The sequence below is a fragment of the Quercus lobata genome, chromosome 4, assembly GCF_001633185.2.
Source record: "Quercus lobata isolate SW786 chromosome 4, ValleyOak3.0 Primary Assembly, whole genome shotgun sequence".
Lineage (NCBI taxonomy): Eukaryota > Viridiplantae > Streptophyta > Magnoliopsida > Fagales > Fagaceae > Quercus > Quercus lobata.
The window spans coordinates 81,241,655-81,260,133 of NC_044907.1; the positions used below are offsets into that span (position 1 = coordinate 81,241,655).

The 18,479-nt window shown below is 37.4% G+C and overlaps 3 protein-coding genes across 6 annotated transcripts; 1 reads left to right on the forward strand and 2 right to left on the reverse strand.

Moving 5' to 3' along the window:
- Positions 1–2,291: 2,291 nt before the first annotated feature.
- On the reverse strand, positions 2,292–7,914 carry LOC115986894 (probable myosin-binding protein 4). 4 transcript variants are annotated; one of them, XM_031110260.1, is made up of 4 exons: positions 7,823–7,914; positions 5,576–6,946; positions 3,956–5,476; positions 2,292–2,895 (listed from the first exon to the last, which is right to left on the reverse strand). In XM_031110260.1, exons 2-3 carry the CDS (start codon positions 6,798–6,800, stop codon positions 3,984–3,986), a joined length of 2,718 nt encoding a protein of 905 aa, XP_030966120.1. In that variant the 5' UTR covers positions 6,801–6,946; positions 7,823–7,914; the 3' UTR covers positions 2,292–2,895; positions 3,956–3,983. The 4 variants fall into 4 exon arrangements, with proteins under 4 accessions (XP_030966120.1, XP_030966117.1, XP_030966118.1 ...); XM_031110257.1 differs by having other exon boundaries at positions 3,956–5,479; XM_031110258.1 differs by having other exon boundaries at positions 3,956–5,479; positions 7,800–7,914.
- Positions 7,915–11,677: 3,763 nt separating this feature from the next.
- LOC115985910 lies at positions 11,678–12,589 on the reverse strand. The gene has a single exon (XM_031108800.1). It carries the CDS (start codon positions 12,587–12,589, stop codon positions 11,678–11,680), a length of 912 nt encoding a protein of 303 aa, XP_030964660.1.
- Positions 12,590–14,993: 2,404 nt separating this feature from the next.
- LOC115985911 lies at positions 14,994–17,537 on the forward strand. Its single transcript, XM_031108801.1, has 4 exons — positions 14,994–15,044; positions 15,134–15,439; positions 16,299–16,419; positions 17,017–17,537. The coding sequence occupies exons 1-4, from the start codon at positions 14,994–14,996 to the stop codon at positions 17,535–17,537; spliced, it is 999 nt and encodes a 332-aa protein (XP_030964661.1).
- Positions 17,538–18,479: the final 942 nt, after the last annotated feature.

The window sequence follows — 18,479 nt, forward strand, 5'->3', positions numbered from 1 at the left end:
TTTCTAGGGAAATATTATGTAGTTGATTCTGGATACCCAATGATGAAAGGCTATTTGGCACCATACAAGGGGATATCATACCATCTTCAAGACTTTCAAAGGAGAGGTGGAAGTCCTAGAACTAGACATGAAAATTTTAATCATGCTCACTCATCTCTTCGATGTACGATTGAGCGCACTTTTGGTGTGTGGAAGAATAAATGGAGAATTATCAGAAACATGTCATATTTTCCATTCCATATCCAAATACTTATTGTATCTGCTACTATGGTTCTTCATAATTTTGTTAGACTAAATGATAGGGATGATAGGGGCTTCATAAACGCCAATCGAGATTCAATTTCTAGGAAAGAACATAATAGTGAAGCAGGTAGCAATTATGAGCAGAACTCAGGATCTTTAACAGACCCTGCGATGTTGGTTCTTCGTGATTCCATTGCTAATTCCATTTGGGGGGATAATAATTAGTAGTTGTCTTTTATATATATATAATATCATGTAATACAATTTAAACTTGGGTTATTGGTATGTATTTTATCATCTTTTTTACATTTTTGTGTTGTACAATTTAAACTTGGGTTATTGATATGTATTTTATCATCTTTTTACATTTTTATTTTTTGCTTCATGATGATGAAAATTATTTAGATTTAATTAATATTAATAAGAAGTCATTAATGATAATAACAAATAATTATGACACTAAAAAAGAAAAATTGCCCAAACATTATTAAAATAATACCAATAATATATATTTATTATTATTATTATTATTATTATTATTATTTAGTAAGTATATGAAATAGATGATTTAATAAGTATGAAATAAACTCACATCCAAAAAAAAAAAAAGTATGAAATAAACTCCCTTATATATACATTTTCCTTTTTGGTAATTTATCCCTCAAACTGCCACTTTTATAAGTGCTAGCCAAATACTCAGCTTTTTCAAAAAAACATTTTTTAACAGCTTTTACCAAACACTTAACTTTTTAAAACTCCCCTTTTTCATTATGCACTTTTTGAAAACTCCACTTTTTCATTATGCATTTTTACAAAAAACTAAACCAAACTCACCCCAAAGCTTTCGCCTAGTACCTCCAAATTCGTTGAGCCGGCCCTATATGCAAGAAAGCCATCTCCTTTCCCAAGCATATTCTAGGACCCGCTTGGAACACTGAGTACATGTACGAGTCCCTCCCCACAAACCTCCATGACTTGGAATTCTCCTCCTCCTGCATCTGCAGCCACCTCTCGGGTTTGAGCTCAGCCCAGTCTGATCCCCCACAGCATATATCTCCAACCTCCCAAGTGTATGGAAAGTACGTTGCTCTCATCCCCTTCTTCACCACCGTTCCCCCAGGCAATACGTCGTCATTCGCTGCCTCCTTTGAATCCAACGGGACTGGTGGGTACAGCCTCATGCTTTCACATAAAGAGGCGTGTGTGTACACCATGTCTTTTACTTCGTCATAAACAGGCTCTTCCGACTTTTCTTTGATTTCCTTAAGAATCTCGGATTCTATTTTCATAGAAACAACCCTTCTTTTCTTTGCTCTTTTGTTATCTTGTTTCTTTTATTGTGTGCTCAAACTTTAGTGAATATCGGGTCTGTACGTACGTACGTACTTGTTTGTTCCTAGTTGTATTAATTTGTGGCTTTTTTTTTTTTTTTTTTTGTTTAATATATCATCCATTTTCGTGCAAGAAAGAAAAAAAGAAACTTCTTTGCCAATGAAAAGCCCAACCGCTAGGGGGCTTCGCAATCTTTCCTCTATCAATTTAAATCACTGGGTGAACTCCTTGGGTTGGGTTTCCTTCTAAGCGCAGACAAATTGGTGGGTTTCACGATTTGAGTGGGTATGGGCGGTAGAGGTTCAAGCGTGGGCTTCTGTTTGAAGTATTGTTTGGGATGAGGCTTAAATGTGGATTATTGCTTAGGGTAATAGGACTTTTTTTGTTTAGGGTGGATTATTGAGACCCATGAACTAAGTGTGATTTGAAGCCCTGATGATCTATGACAAGTAGGGCCATTGGTGAGTTCTGCCCCATATGGGATTCGGGCTATGAGTGGGAAGACAGTATTTCTCTGGGCTTTGGGCTAAACTTCAAGGACTTATCCTACTTTTGACAAGTCATGTTAAGTAATAAGGTACTAGGGAAAATATCTGTAATTGACTTAGGCCTATGATCTCTATAACACTAATTATAACATTCTATTTTAATTTACAACAGAATTGGTTTGCCCATGAGAAGCAATTTTTTTTTTTTTGATACCATTGCAACAAAAATAAAGCAGTTCAACATAAGGGTTCTATTAACAAAATGAGTTGTGGCCTTCTTAACTAAAAGCCAAGGCATTCCTCAAAACAGCCGAGGGAACAACAAAAGTCCTACGTCCTAAATCTGATCCCCCCCACCAATTCTAGAATGTCTTCTAATATTTGGATGACTCTCCATGGCCAGCAACTTGTGTTTTGCAGCATATTCTGAGGACCTCTTTGTTTGGGTACCATCAGAACCACCCTTGAGAACAAGAAATTATGCTAAAAGATTAAAACACCCATTTTACAACCTCATCATCATTGATATAACAAAAACTAACCCCGACATCTCTTCCTTAAAACAAGGCCCAATAGGGCACAAAAGGAAATAGAAGACATCACTTCCATACCTGATAACACTGTTTGCTAATATATACCTTTTTTGTTTCTCCAAGAATCTAATGTGGAAGCTGTACATGAAACCCTATCTTAATCTTTCATGTTTGTAGGTGAGCAGAGAATAAACGAGCCATGATATTTTGGTCTATGTACCCCCCCACAACTGGCTGAAAATGTTCCTGTAGTATTGACTTTTCGTTTCTTGTTTCCTCATAACAATTTTAGTATACACCTGAGAAATATAATTCAGGAAAAAGAAGAAGAGGGCTAGGCTATCAGCAGATAAACACAATAAATTTCATCTTAAAGAGATCAAATTTAAAACAGAAAAGCAAAGAATGCCAACATCTTTAGAAAGAGGAAAAGAATTTCCAGGAATGCAAAACAGACGTTAATTTATAAGCATGACAAACCCTACATGCATGACTCATCAAATGTGCCTTGAATTCTCAAATCTGACAATGGTTTTTCTTTTAATGTTTCCCTCATTAGGTGTATCTCAAGTTGCTAGTCAAATGAGTTCCATCATCAGCAGGTTCAGAGACTCATTCTTAAATCTGAGTGCTACTCTTTTGTGAATGCTACTCAGTGATATCAAATAACGCATAATAGGAACCATTGCTAAAAAGCTGAGATATAGTTCTGTGTCAAAATGCTATTTACCAACACCAGTTCATTGCTATTCCAAAATTTTATAAGGAACTAAAATTTGGAAAATTTGTAAGTCACTCTCATGAATTTGACGATTCTAGTGAAAATAAACCAATTGTCAACAGTCAATGGAGATTCTATGTCCTCAAGTAGACTCTTTCAAGCAAAACAGCTGAATTGACTTATTACCCCTCAATTAAACACCAGGATTTAGCAAGAGACGCTTATATACTTACACTATGCCATTCAACCTGTTTATTATCACAGTTATCTATGTTTATCAATATGAAAAGAGCTCAGAACTTCACCAGAGCAATTTGTGTACATTGCCTATTCATTCCAAACAACCCCCAGGTTCAGTTCAGAAGTCAACTCACTTACAACAAAATCAACATTGGCAGCCAGAATAGAGGAACAGTCAGTTTTATTGCTTGCTCAAGGATTGATATACATATTTAATTATTAAAAATAAAAATAAAAGATTCGGCTCTCAGCCACCACCGACATAGAATTGATATTTATATATGTTATGCAGAGATCATCAATGCACCCACCCAAAAAAAAAAAAAACAATTTTGTAAAAATCAGAAATTAAAAGACTTGTGAAAATTAGAACAACTAATATTTTTCAGTATGCTTACCACGTCATGATACGTGTCAAGGAACAGATTAACATATTAATCTTATCCCAATTTTCCGCAATTCTTGCAGTTGATGAGCTATCTCCTGAACAAATTGTAGCCCCTCATCTCCATTTTGAAGAGAGTTCAGACTATGCTCAAGAAAATCGTGATCTGCCTCAAGTGCCTCCAGTCTGTCATTGAGGTCTGAAATTTCATTTTCAAGAGCAACCAAATCAATCTCTCCGTGGTGCATGATATACTTATGCCCATTGGAATTAAAATGATCATTCTCTTTACTAACAAAATGATCATCACCGTCTGAAGCAGCTGACCCATCATAAGAAGTATAGCTTCCATTAGATAGACATAAGTCTTTTTTCATATACAAACCATTCTCTTCCATTGGACCATTTGATTGAGTCAACTTATAATTAAGAAACTCTTCCTGGTGATTTCTACCATCTATGAATTTTTGAGAATGTCCACCGTTAGGCCTGTTGGATAAAGTCCCATCACAAGAAATTTGATGAAGCTTCCTCTCCAAATTCTCCAGACATTGTGAAATATACAACTTTTCTTCTCCAAATTCTAAGCGAGGAGTTTCAGCAACAAAAGGTTTATCACTGCCTTTCGGTACCCTAGTCAACATTGACTTACAACAAACATTGAGATTATTCGTTATGGAGGGTACACTTGCACTTTCCAAAGTGACATTTTCTCCCTTTGAATCAGTGCTTCCCTCATGTATAATCTGTGTCTTTGATTCATTGGGCAAGGTTGATCGACAAAATTCTATCTCAAATTCTAAATCTTGTATCTCTTTCTCCTTTTCAGCCAGGAGATCGTTAGCTTTCTCCAGTGCCTCTACATCATATTCTGCTTGTTCTTCCATCATTCTCAAGTAATGAAGGGCCTCCATGTGTAGTGCAGCCTTCTCCTCCTGCAACCTCGTTATCATGGCCATTGCCTGACTTGCTGCAACTGCAGAAGCATTTCTTTCTTCCTCTAGTTCCTTATACAAAGCTCTAATGCATTTTCTGTCGTATTCAACCTGTCGTTTTAACCTATCAAGAAGACTTTCGCCTTCAATTTCACTTACACTTCCATCCAAAGATTCAAGACCAGATTCCACTGAGACCGACTTTTGCAGCATATGAATTCCTTTAGGGCTGGAAGTATCAGTTATCTGTTGTTCTTCATCACAACCATGTACTATGGGACTTGTATTATTTATTGATAAATTCATCTGTTGGGCAGAATAATCATAAGATGGAAACAGCTTCAATTCTTCATTAACTCTATCAGGTTCCCTCAGGGTAGGTTGTTCTGCAACAATATCAGATGCTTTGCTTTCCTCACTACTGATAGCCCACTGACACACATCACTTGAATACTCACGAATCGGCTTTATAACAGAAGGGTCATTTACAACTTGATCGCCTTTAATGAATGCTTCATCTGTTGTACTTATCAACTTTACTACTTCCTCATGCCCAATGATAGATACACGTCCACTGTCACTTGCTCCAGTAACATCCGCTGCTACCAATCATTTCAGATAGGAGTAATCAGTTACAAGTAACAAACACTACACACACACACACGCATAGAGAGAGAGAGAGAGAGAGAAGAGCGTACGCTTCTTGAGTGATGCTCCAACAGATGGCAGGGTGCCATCTAAAGTAATAAGCTCAGCAAGTGCTGAAGGATTGGAACTCTGACAGAGAGGAAGTATGAGAGTACTTTCAGTTGATTCTCCAGAAGGAGTTCCCATAACATTGGCCAATGGAGGAATATCATCTAGTGAAATAAGCTCAGGTAATGCGGAAGGTCCAGACTTCTGATTGAATTGATTCCAATTAAGTTCACCTAAGCCATGGTCAAAAGAAACACTAGAAGCCATGAATCTCACATCATGGTGCTTGCTACCATCAGTATGCACAGATGAATCTAAAAGTGAAGGACCAAGATCATTATGATGGGTTGGCTGTTTGAGATCCAAACCACTGGAAAGTGTTCTGGGTGGAAATTTGGAAGCACATTGAACTGCAAAATCTTCCTTAGCCTCAATTTTTTTACAAATTACACAGCCACCATCATCATCATCATCATCAGAAAATGGGACCTCAGACTCGGAATCAGAAGTGATCTTCAGTTCGGAGTATCCTACATGAGACAAGGGATCAAAACCACTGTTTCCTACATGACGAGATATCACTGGACCAGAAAATTTATCCCTTATCTTCTTCAAGCTATTTCGATGGCTCTGGCGGCCACGGCTTGGCAAATAAGGCAAAGGAATATTAGGTTTAGTTCCAGGTGATTTTAGTTGGAGTAGTCTTGGGGCATTTTGTCCTGACCTCCAAGGTTTATTGCAACAAGAACAGAGTTTTGTGCCCAAGGAGCCAGAAATAAAATCCGCGTTTGGTAATGTGCTTTGGAAACCATAACCAACAAGATCCATTCCCAATATACCCACCAACAACCTATGCGTTTCAGGGCTTGATTTGTTCTTCATGGTGAATGATAAGAGACAATCCTCACACATCCCACTGCCATCAGCAAGCTTACCATGTATGTGACAAGAAATCAAAGATGATATCTCTGATACATGGTTGCTGCAAAGTAAATCTCGATAAAACTCGGGTGTCTCATGGCCCAAGAGATGATCTAGCCTGGAACACAAAATACAGGGCGCTTGCAATTTACAATAACTAGCAAATTTTTTCAGCAGATATGATAATACAGCATCAACAAGCAGCAGAAAAATCAAAAACCATTCACAAGCTGCAGACGTCAGAACAGCTGTAAACCCTGGTAGATGCCTCTTTACTTTGACAAATGAAGCTCCTGTTTCAGCCATTTCCACCCAAATTGCTCTAAAAATGCATGAGGTGCCTGATTGAGTAAATCAAGGAAAGGTTGGATTGGTCAAAATAATGATAGTTTTCCACTCCCGCCGATTCTCAAAGTTAAGATTCCCATTCTGAACTTGATTGTTGCTGTAAGCTTCAACAACCCAAAGAAAACAATGGAACAACTCAGGAACAGCCAAAATGTAGCTGTAAGCTTTTATAACCCAAAGACCAGAAACTAAAATAATAATAAAAAACTTAGGAACAGCCAAACTAAAAGATAAAAAATCTAACTGGAACAACAAAGAACATGCTTTTCAGAAATCAAAATAGAAGAAAGGAGGAAAACCCACTTCCGAGAAATCATACATGCTATTGCTGACACAGCCCAATGATCAATATCAAATAAAGATTCGAATTCAATGGAAGTTTTGAATAAAATCAAATCAAAAAAGTAATTTGTTAATTTGAGACATAAAATATGGCCAGAAAAGCAGAATGCCAAAAATCTTAAACTGAACAACAACAAAAATCAAACATGTGTGCAGTAAACAGAAGAATTGATTAAAAAAAGGAAATGTATTATTGTATACCCAATGACGCAATTGTCATAATAGAATCAACTAACAATGACAACCGTGAAGAAAAGCAGAAAATAAACTCAAACCAACCCAACTGTGCGACTTAATGCCAGAATCAACTCAACTAACAAGGACACAAACTTGAATAAAAAATAAATAAAAATAAAAATAAAAAAACCCAAATTCAATTCAAGAATGCACATAGAGAAGAGTGATCCACAAACCCCGATTTTTTGGAGGTTATAATTGGGGTGGGTGGCAACAAATTGTAAGATTGAAAAGAAAAGACAAAATTAATTGGGAACGAACAAAGGGACCTACATGCATAAATGAAGATCAAAAGGGCGAGATAAATGAACACAGTGTACATTCCAATACCACAAAAAAAAAAAAATTAAATTAAATTAAATAAATGTATGTATATACCTCAATTCATAGACATGACATACCTCGTCTTGTGTTGTGGAGCTGCTTGATGAAACATCCAAGGAGACAGAGGTTTGGTTGAGGCCGCGTTAAGCATAGCATACCATAGGACGGTGCAATTTTAGTAAATTGAAAATTTTAGAAAAAATATATATATATATTATTAAATGGATGTCAAAGAAAAGGAAGTACCTAAATTACAAGGAAGTCCTTCTCTGGGAAAGTGACTGACCGTTGAAACCAACTGTTTTTATTTTATTTTTTGGTTTGTTTCTTTGCCTAATAAAGGAAAAGCTCAACCCAAAGCTGTACTGTAAATTCTGTTTATAACCCTCTCTTCTTCTTTTTTCTCTGTGTGGCGCCAAAGAACTTGCAGGCACTTCAACTATTAAAGGCTATACCATTTTTGCTATAACCTATAGGTTTTTATTATATTTCATTCTTCTTTATTTTGGTTTTATTTTTTTTTAAATGCTGAATAAGCTTGAATTCTTATATATTTTATTCTTTACTATTAATTTGAGTCTGAAATATATGGAGTGGAGTATATCTGAAGCTGACCAAACCATGATATGCCAACAACACCTATTAATACATGCATGTGGTACCCTTTCAGTTATAATCAATGTTTTGTTGACATTCAATCTCTTTTTTGATTGCCTACCTATCTATCTTTAAATTTTATAGTAGTAATAAATAAACAAATAACTTTCTAACAGCTTTTTAATTTTTAATTATAAGAAGATATCAAATCATTGATATCTCAATAGTAGTGCTAAGTGCTAAGTGCTAAGTGCTAATGCTTTAACATTCAATCCAAAAACCGATCTCCTTTTATATCTTTGAAACATATAAGCAATGTGCAAAACCAATACTATTGATTTCTAAGATGAACTCAAGGTTACTGATATAGTATATTCTAATTTGAAATATATTATTATGGTAAAATGCATATCATTTAAAAATAAAAGCTAAGGGGCACGCAGTCACTTGTCAAACCTATGAAACAATTCATGCTACTTTCTTTTCTCCTTTTTTTGTTTAAAATGAAACTTCATTAACCAGCAAACTAAGGGGGAAGAGGGGGCTCAGAGAGCAGTCTGTTACAATACAAGCCAACAGAGTCTGAGCTTATAAGCTCCTTAAGATCCACAGGCGGATCATTGTACAAAATGATATCTCTATTTGGAGAGGATCCTATCCTAGCAAGGAAGTCCGCACAAGAGTTGGCCTCACGGTAGCAATGCCCGATCCGAACTTGGGGAATCTGGGAAGTCAACTGTCTACAGTCATCAACAATTGGCATGGCAAAGTTGTTAGAATAAGAAAGATTAGAGAGCAGAACAACAATTGCTTTAGCATCAATTTGAACGTCAACAGCATTTAAATTTAAATTGTTGCAAATGGTAAGCCCATCTCTAAGGGCCCAAAGTTCTGCAATAAAACTAGTGGAGAAACCAATATTCCTGGAGAAACCCGCAACCCAGTTCCTTTGGACATCTCTGAGAATGACGCCGCCTCCAGCTCTGCCTGGATTTCCAAGAGTTGAACCATCAGTGTTGAGCCAAATCCACCCAGGTTAGGGCTTTTCCCATCTGATTCATACCACCCTCTTGTTGCCCATGCGTTTAGGATTTAGAACGCAATGCTGGAATTCCAAAGCTCTAAAAACAATGTCTTGGTGGATGTCTAATTAAGCAGATCGGTCCCAAAAGAAAACATTGTATCTGTGCTTCCAAATATGCCAAATAGCAAAAGGGAATATAATCTTCCACAGGGGCTGATGCTGTAACTTATGGGACTGGTCTTTACAGTTTTTCAGACTCACTTTCACACAGAGGGCAGACATCAGTTTCGCTGAGACATCTTTGCACAACAAGCACTCCAACTCCAATACTATGGTGCATGCATTGCCATATAAATGTATTTATCCTAGGCAACGTTTCTATTTTATAATCCCAGGTACCAGTGAACTTACCATCACCATCCTTGCAATCAATGGCCATGGCATAAGTAGATTTGAGGTCGAAGTCCCCTTTGTTATCTCCTTTCCAAATTAATCTGTCATCCCCATTATTAGAAGTCATTGAATACGGAATGGATCGGATCTCCAACAAGATTGAATCTGGAATTTGGATTGACAAATTAGACCAATCCCATCCATCGGGTCCAAGCACATCTTTTACTTTCAAGTCCTCTTCTTCAGCCGCGAAAGGCCCTTGATCTTAAGGGGCCATTGGCTATCCAATTATCATGCCAAAGACTAAGGTCACTGTTTCTTCTTAGAATCCACCTGAATTTCACTACAAAGAATTTTCATTGAAGTCTCCTAGCACTAACTAGGGAATGTTGTGTAATTGGGCCACTTTAACTAAATTGGACCATAAAACTCTTCTTTCAGCTAAACGGGAGTTAGCATATGCAGGTGAAATAAGCCAAGAAAGGTTAGAAGAGCGTACCTTCACTGTGGCATGGATTTCTTGCTCAATGGATGATAAGATGAAAATGTTAACTTCATCCTTCTTCCACAACAACCATAAGCCTCTTGCATAACCAATAGTGTCGGTGGCAAAAAAACCATCAAAAGGAAGGTCCTCAATAATTTTTTCCACTCTGTCTCCACCAACCCTCGTTTCCGTGATCACCATAATAGACGGGTGATGATTCGCCGTCATTTCAAGCACTCTTCTCTTGAAATCAACATTTAGAGCCCCTCTACAATTCCATAAGAGGATATTCATGGTTACATAATTATCATACGGAACTTCCACCTGGTTAGGTGTCATTGAAGTTGTCTCCATCATGCTCCATCCCAACCTCCTTAGTAAATCCTTGGATGTCATCCAATTCGGCTTCCAGACTATCATGTATTTCAGAATTCCCACTATGTCCCCCCTACAACACAGCAAGAGATCGCAGTTTCGAATTGGGGTTAGGATTTGAAACAATTTCATTGTTGGGAAATTCCCCATATAGGATGAGACTAACCCCCTAGAGTCTATTACTTTCCTCTCCTGAACCAACCACCCCGATTTGTCCAAGTGCGGCACTACCAATGATCTTTTTTGCTTGTTCAATGTTGCAGCCTCTTCCCCTGCTAACAGGGGTGTGTCTGTGAGAAATCTCCACCACGGGTTGGGTGTCAATCCCCATGCTGGATGATCTAGAGCAAGGTTCCTAGTTCTGAGGCTGGTTGGAGTGATTGGACACAGATGCCTCCATGCTATCTGAAGCTCCTCCTCGAACCAACCCATTGTGTCTGTGGGGGGGAGGCTCGAATTTGTGCTATAACTTTGTATGGGATTGCTATTATTCGATCCCTGTGCCACATTGCCCATCCCATGCGAGGGAGAGTTGTTGGTGATTGTGAGGACGACTCCATTTTCTGAGATGGTCTCTGACGCGCGAAGGAGAGGGGAGGTTTTACTTGCTGCGTTTGAGCTAGACCTCTTGAAAGCTTTAGTATTTTTTGTTCTAGCAAGCTTCTTGCTTCAAGATGGCTCTGATAAACGGCTAGTGGTCATGTCACTGCCATCTTTTCTACTACTCGAGGGTGGGGAGCTAATATCCATCAAGTTCTTGAGATTGCCTTCAGACCCATTTTTCGTGTGAATCTCACCTTCCTTGCTCAAATTAGCACTTTTTCTGCCTTCTAGCTCCGCATTAGGAGCTTTCCTAGGTGAGTCATATGAACTATCAGGATTACTAGGTCCCTCATCTTTATTCAAAGGACCTAAAAGTCCTGAATTACCCTTGGCTAACCTGTCCCCATACTGGTTGTATTGGTTTGTGCCATGTCCTCGTCCATTTTGAACTAAATTCTTTTTCCTCGTTACCAACATCCATGCACCATACTTCGGATCAGATTCTTCTTCCTCCTAACTAGCCTTTTGGGTGGGACTAGATGCTTCATCCTCAATCTTTTCTTTCTCCGTAGGTCTAATCTTGTAGCAGTAGTATTCTTGCTTATGGCCAAGACGACCACAACAAAAGCACAAAGAACCAATCCCTTCATACATAACCTTTTGTTTCAAGCGTCCCACTCTAACAATGTTGATAAATGGCTTTTCTAAATTAACTTGAATGCACAATCTAGCATAGCTTCCTCTTGACCCAGTTGCTGTGTATGAATCAATCCTCAAGACTGGACCTATAGCACTGCCAATCTGCCTTAGGACTAATGTGTCATAAAAATCTATTGGAAGCTTTGAGAGTCTAACCCAAACTGCCACTGAAGTAAAGGTGGCCTTTGAAGCTTTGAAGTAGGGCTCCCATGGCTTAATGGCTAAGAAGTGTTCACCAACAAACCATGGTCCACCCCTTAAGACCTTATCATAATCACTATCATCACTAAATTTAATTAAAAATAAATCATTTCCCAAATTCACGCAATCCATCTTGGTCATAGGTTTCCATAACGCATTGATTTTGAAAGTGAGGTAGCTGAATCCTACAGTTCTACCATACACTTTCACGATCAAAGCCTTGAACCATGGAGCTCTGATCCTGGACCTAGTTTCTTTAGACAACGTAACATCTGCCATGCCTTCAATTAACTCCTCCAGCTCTGTGTCAGATTCTTCATCCATAACTTCCTCATTATCAAACCTGAAAGTTTGTGCATAAGCTCCTACGATGTCCCCCACCAAGCTATCTTTATAACTGACCTGTCTGTGAGGCTGGGAAAAAGGTCTTTCTCCATTACTATCTTTAAACTTCTTTACACTCCTGCACAGTTCGTCCTCTTCTTCACTTGAGCCCTGCGTCTCCTGCGAGTACTCCACATCCATTTTTCTCTCACTGTAATTCTTATCTCTTTTCCGCTGTATAATTTTTCTTCTCACGCCAACAACACCTATTAATACATGCATGTGGTACCCTTTCAGTTATAATCAATGTTTTGTTGACATTCAATCTCTTTTTTGATTACCTACCTATCTATCTTTAAATTTTATAGTAGTAACAAATAAACAAATAACTTTCTAACAGCTTTTTAATTTTTAATTATAAGAACAAATCAAATCATTGATATCTCAACAGTAGTGCTAATTGCTAATGCTTTAACCTTCAATCCAAAAACCAACCTCCTTTTATATCTTTGAAACATATAAGCGATGTGCAAACCAATACTATTGGTTTCTAAAACGAACTCAAGGTCACTGATATAGTACATTCTAATTTGAAATATATTATTATGATAAAATGCATATCATTTAGAAATAAAAGCTAAGGGGGCTAAAGAAGTCAATACCGTACCGGAGGCTATACCGGTTTGGCCAGCGATACAATATATTTCGGGTACCGGTCAATACCAATGTACCATTCTAGGTTTACCGCTATATATATTATTTATATATTTATTAATCAAATTTTGTATAATTTATTAACAAAACTTAATAGTTTTTTAATATGTATGAAGATCTAATTACTACTACTAGAGCATTTGCAGCAGTAGAGCTAAATAGCTATAATGCTATTTTAGCTCCACCAAAATACCAAAAACGGCCATGCAGCAGTGGAGGCATTCTTATAATTTTTAGCTAAATTGCTACAATGCACATCTATAGAATTGTAGCAAACATCTAAAAAAATTAATTTTTTATTCACCCCGGATTAAAATAACACTACTTTGTTTATTTTTTTCATTTCTTTTATTCTCATCTCACCGTGCTCTCTCTTAGTGTCACTCTCAAGCTCCCATCTGAAATTTCTCTCAAGCTCTCACCTCTCTGAAACTCTCAACCTCACTCTCACCATCTCACCTGAAACTCACCATCTCTCAATCCATGGTCGGCCCTCCCCACCATCTCACCTGAAACTCGAGCTCAAGCTCTCATCTCTCAAGCTTACTCTCTCAAACTCTCACCTCTCTGTTTACCGCTGCCGGCTGACCCACCATCTCATTTGAAACTCAAGCACAAGCTCTCAGACCCACGCCGTCCCAAGTCGTCCATCTCTCTCAACTCCGGTCTCTCAACTCCCACTGAAGCTCGACCCACCAACCGTCGATCGCCTCAGACCCACCAGCCATCCCAACCACCGATCGCCTCAGACTGACACCATCCTAGCCGCCCATCTCTCTTAGATCGCCTCAGACCCACACCATCCTAATCAATCCACTTCAAGTCAGTTGTCTCTGTCATTTTGTAGTGAATTTTTTCATCTGGGTGTTTGTTGTTTTGGCTTAATTTTTCTAGGTTTGTGTCATCATGCAATGTTATGGTGTTATTTTGTGGCGAAAAATGGTGTGTTGTCGACAAAATTAAAAAAACCTTTGTATACACTTGGTGTTATGTGAAAAATATAGCTATGTGATATGGTGTGTTGGCAGTTGGCACTATGTAGGATTGTTTGCAATGATGTTGAACTGTGTGAGGCATGTGATTTTTGATTTGGTACTATGGGATTTTCTTGTTGTTTTTGCTGGGTATAACATCTGAATGGACAGAATGTATTTGTATTGGAATGTATTGGGAATTTTCTGTTTGCAGGAATTTGTTGTGTGGTTTTCTTGTAATAGAAGTTCTTGTGGTCTCTGTAATTTGTGTAGGGAAATTTACATTTTTTTATTGTCTCTGTAATTTGTTGTGTTGCACAAAACCACAGAGAAGCACACAAAAAGGATTCCTTGTGGTCATTTTAATGAGATTAAGCTACATGTCAAATTAAGTATTTATGCATAATCACGTACTATTGTTATAATTCTAAGTGTTTTAAGTTTTGATATAAATGTTAGTTTGGGAATTTTCTGTGTGCAAGAAAGTTTATATTTTTTTTTCTAATTTTATGGAGTCACGTAGGGACACAGAGTTATGTAGAGACCTAACATATATCACAGGTATCATGAACGGGGATATAGAAATTGACTCACAATTTTTGGAAACGTCTCAAAATATTCTTGTGTCAGTTACTGATTCTCCACCTCCACCTCCACCTCAAGTTGAAAATGCCTTTTCTACAAAAAGAAAACAAGGCTCTAACTGTAGTGTAGAGGAAGATAAACTCCTAGTGGCAACATGGCTCAATACTAGTGTTGATGCCATAAACAGTAATGAACAAACACAAAATACATTTCATCAAAAAGTTTAGGAATACTTCATGCAGTACAATACATCTGGTACCACACGTACTATTATCTCCTTGCTAAGTCGTTGTGGAGCGATTAGTGAAAAGACAAATAAATTTGCCCGGTGTATGGCTCAAGTTAACGCACTTCATCAAAGTGGTATAACCGAAGAAAATAAGGTATAAATTATATTGCAATAGTGTTAACATGTCCATTCATCAATAGTTTGAAGATATTAATCATGTTATATTTCTTTTAATTTTTTTAGATTACCAATGTGAAGGCTTTGTATTTAGAGAAGCACAAGAAACCCTTTCTTCTTGACCATTGTTGGCTCATATTAAAGGACCAACCAAAGTTTGCCGATCCTAACAATGCTAGATCGAGATCATCCGTGCCTCCAACTCCGAAGTCCATATCTATTGGCAAAGGGGATTGTGGGTCCGAACTTGATGACACTTCGAATTTTGAGAGACCTATCGGTAAGAAGGCCGAAAAGGCCATTCGAAATAACAAAGCCACCGAAAAAGATGTAGGGGAATATTTGACCAAGAAATTGAAATTGATTGAGGATGTAACTCAGTTGGAAGAGGAAAAAAATGTTTATTGAGAGGGAAAAACTTGCGATTGAAAAGGAAAGCAAGGAAGAAAAACTTAAGATTGAGAAGAAAAGAATCATGATTGAGAAGAAAAAATTTGAGATGACAAAAAGGTTAGAGGAGGAGAGAATCATGATGATAGATACAAGTGGCTTAACCGGAACACAAAAAAATTTTTATAAACAACTCCAAGAGGAAATCATGGCAAGACGAAGTTCACGTAATTAATGGGTTTGATTGTATTTTGGATGTAGCTTAGGCTTTTATGTATTTTGTAGTGGCTTATGTAGGCCTTTATGTATTTTGTTAGTAACTTATGTATTTTGTAGTGGTTTATGTCATTTGACTTTAATTTTAAACTAGGTGTATGTATTTGTGTTGTGACTTGAAGTGCAATCTAACAAAGACTTTGAAGTGCGATCTTTTTTATCTTTTGTTAAGTTCCATTCGATCTTGTGATAGGCATTGATATAATTCTTTAATCCAATGAAACTATTATTTGATCCACTATGAGTGTTACAGCCACTATGAGTTACAGCCATTATGAGTGTCTATTATATATCTTGCTGTTACAACCACTATGAGTGTCTTTGATCCAATTATTTTTATTCATTGAACATTCCTAGTATCATATGCTTGGTTTTGAGATGACAGGTTTTAGAATAAATCTATGAACAATGAGCATTCATAGTATTTCCAAGTTGCTTTTTTTTAAATGTATATGTTTGTGTTGTGACTTGTGCGTGAATTGGTTATATTCATTTTGTTGTGGCTTATGTCACTTGATTTTAATCTTGCATCTTTAGTAATAATTTATTTCCAATTGTTTTGAAGGTTGCATCCATGAATCACTATTTGTTTCGCAAGTTCCTTCTTGATGACTCAGATGAAGATGAGATAATCGAAGAACTTGTTATGGAAACATTACAACCTAAACGTCATCGTTTTGTCCAACGTAATCATTTGGTAGGTCATGAAAGGCTTTTTCTTGATTATTTTGCTCCCACACCAATATATCCACCCGTTTTATTTTGTAGGAGACTTCAGATGAAGCGTTCTCTTTTTCTCCGTATTCAATCTAAGGTAGAAGCTCATGACTCTTACTTTGTCCAAAAAAGAAATAGTGCCAAAAAACTTAGTTTATCTTCATTACAAAAGATAACCGCTGCACTTAGAATGCTTGCGTATGGAGTATCGAGTGATTTGAAAGATAAATATGTGCGGATTGGAGAAACTACTGCATTAGAAAGTTTGAAAAAATTTGTTACTGTGGTAACTGATGTTTTCTCTGAGGAATACTTAAGAAAGCCAAACAATGAAGACATTGTTAAACTGTTAGCTCACGGCGAACGCCGAGGTTTTCCAGATATATTAAGTTCAATTGATTGCATGCATTGGAGGTGGAAAAATTGTCCATCTGCATGGAAAAGTCATTATTGTGGTCATATTCGTGAGCCTACTATTATTTTGGAGGCAATAGCATCATATGATCTTTGGATATGACATACATTTTTTGGGTTACCTGGGTCAAATAATGACATTAATGTGTTAGAGCGATCTCATGTATTTAATGAACTTGCTGAAGGACGTGCTCCTACAGTACATTACTCAATTAATGGTCATGACTACACAATAAGATATTACTTTGCTGATGGCATATATCCAAAGTGGGCAACATTTGTGAAAACAATCCCAGCTCCACAAGGACAGAAATATAAATTATTTGAAGCAGCACAAGAGGCGTGTAGGAAGGATGCTGAGCGTGCATTTGGAGTGCTTCAAGCACGTTTCGCAATTGTCCATGGACCTACACGATTTTTCCATCTTGAAACACTCCAAAAGATCATGAAAGCATGTATAATTCTCCATAACATAATTGTTGAAGATGAACGAGATGATAATGAAGTGGTAGACTTGGATTATGAACAAAATGATGGAGTGGATAATCCTCCTCTGCAAGTGTTACATGAACAAAGTGATGAATTTTTGTCATACATTGAGAGGCACGGACGCATTAGAGACCGAGAAATTCATTTTCAACTCCAGTCGGACCTTATTGAACATTTATGGTAATTGCAAAGCGAGTTGTAGGAACTTTCTTTTTTATATGTTGAGAAGCATGAATCATAGGAACTTGTGCAAGTGTGTGAATTTTATTGTAATTTGGTTTGAGTTATGTATGTGAGTAAATCTATAGACTACATTGTTCCTGCTATAATATGTGTTCTATTTTATATGTTTTCTTATAAAGTTCCTTCATTTCATAGTTCACATTGTTCCAAGATTGCTTCCGAACAATTGAGACGATAATAGGCTATCATGATTGTAGGGGCCGGTCGGTCACTAAAATTATTAAAGTCAAGTTAATTGGGCCTGTGGCCCATCTGAGGATGCAAACTTGTCCGAGGAGGCCCCTATCAGATTGAATAGGTAACCAAACGAAAGGAAGAGTGAATATCACAAAAGGTGAGTTTAGTATTCGTCCGAGGAAAAAATCATTCTCAACAATATGAGTCCAAGGACGATCAGGATGCCATGTTGTTACAAACATACTTCGGAGCTACGTCACCACTAAAGGTGGGATAAGGGACCAAAGGTAAGAGAGAGAAGGCAAACAAATATCTATGGCAACAGCTGCCTCCGCATTAATTGCCTCTCAACCAACTCTCTGGCTGCATTAATGTGGAAGTGATGCCTGAACAGTGATGAAGTAGCCTTACAGCTGCTAGAAGGAGGTTCCAGAAGGTGTTAGATGGGACAAAAAGAGATCCCCTGAACCCAACCTACACGTGTGTGGTGAAAATGGTATGAAGAGGGCGGTATATAACATGAAAGAAAAGCATGCAGAAAGGATCGGAACATAGAGAAAAGAACACTCTGGAAGAAAGCTTGAAAACCAAAGAACTGTATTTGTTTCAAAGGAAAACAGATTGTTATATCGGTTCTAATCCATCTATAAACGTGAGGTTGAATCTTTTTACTTTTAAAGAAGTTAATCTAGTTCTTGAACACCCA

Excerpts from the sequence above, each read along its gene's own strand:
- LOC115985910 (XM_031108800.1), bottom strand. The coding sequence starts at position 12,589 with ATGGATGTGGAGTACTCGCAGGAGACGCAGGGCTCAAGTGAAGAAGAG.
- LOC115985911 (XM_031108801.1), top strand. The coding sequence starts at position 14,994 with ATGGCTCAAGTTAACGCACTTCATCAAAGTGGTATAACCGAAGAAAAT. Across the intron at positions 15,045-15,133 it reads GTATAACCGAAGAAAATAAG|ATTACCAATGTGAAGGCTTT; the intron begins GTATAAATTATA and ends TAATTTTTTTAG. Across the intron at positions 16,420-17,016 it reads ACGTCATCGTTTTGTCCAAC|AGCGATCTCATGTATTTAAT; the intron begins GTAATCATTTGG and ends TTAATGTGTTAG.
- LOC115986894 (XM_031110257.1), bottom strand. The coding sequence starts at position 6,800 with ATGGCTGAAACAGGAGCTTCATTTGTCAAAGTAAAGAGGCATCTACCA. Across the intron at positions 5,480-5,575 it reads TGGAGCATCACTCAAGAAGC|CAGCGGATGTTACTGGAGCA; the intron begins GTACGCTCTTCT and ends AATGATTGGTAG.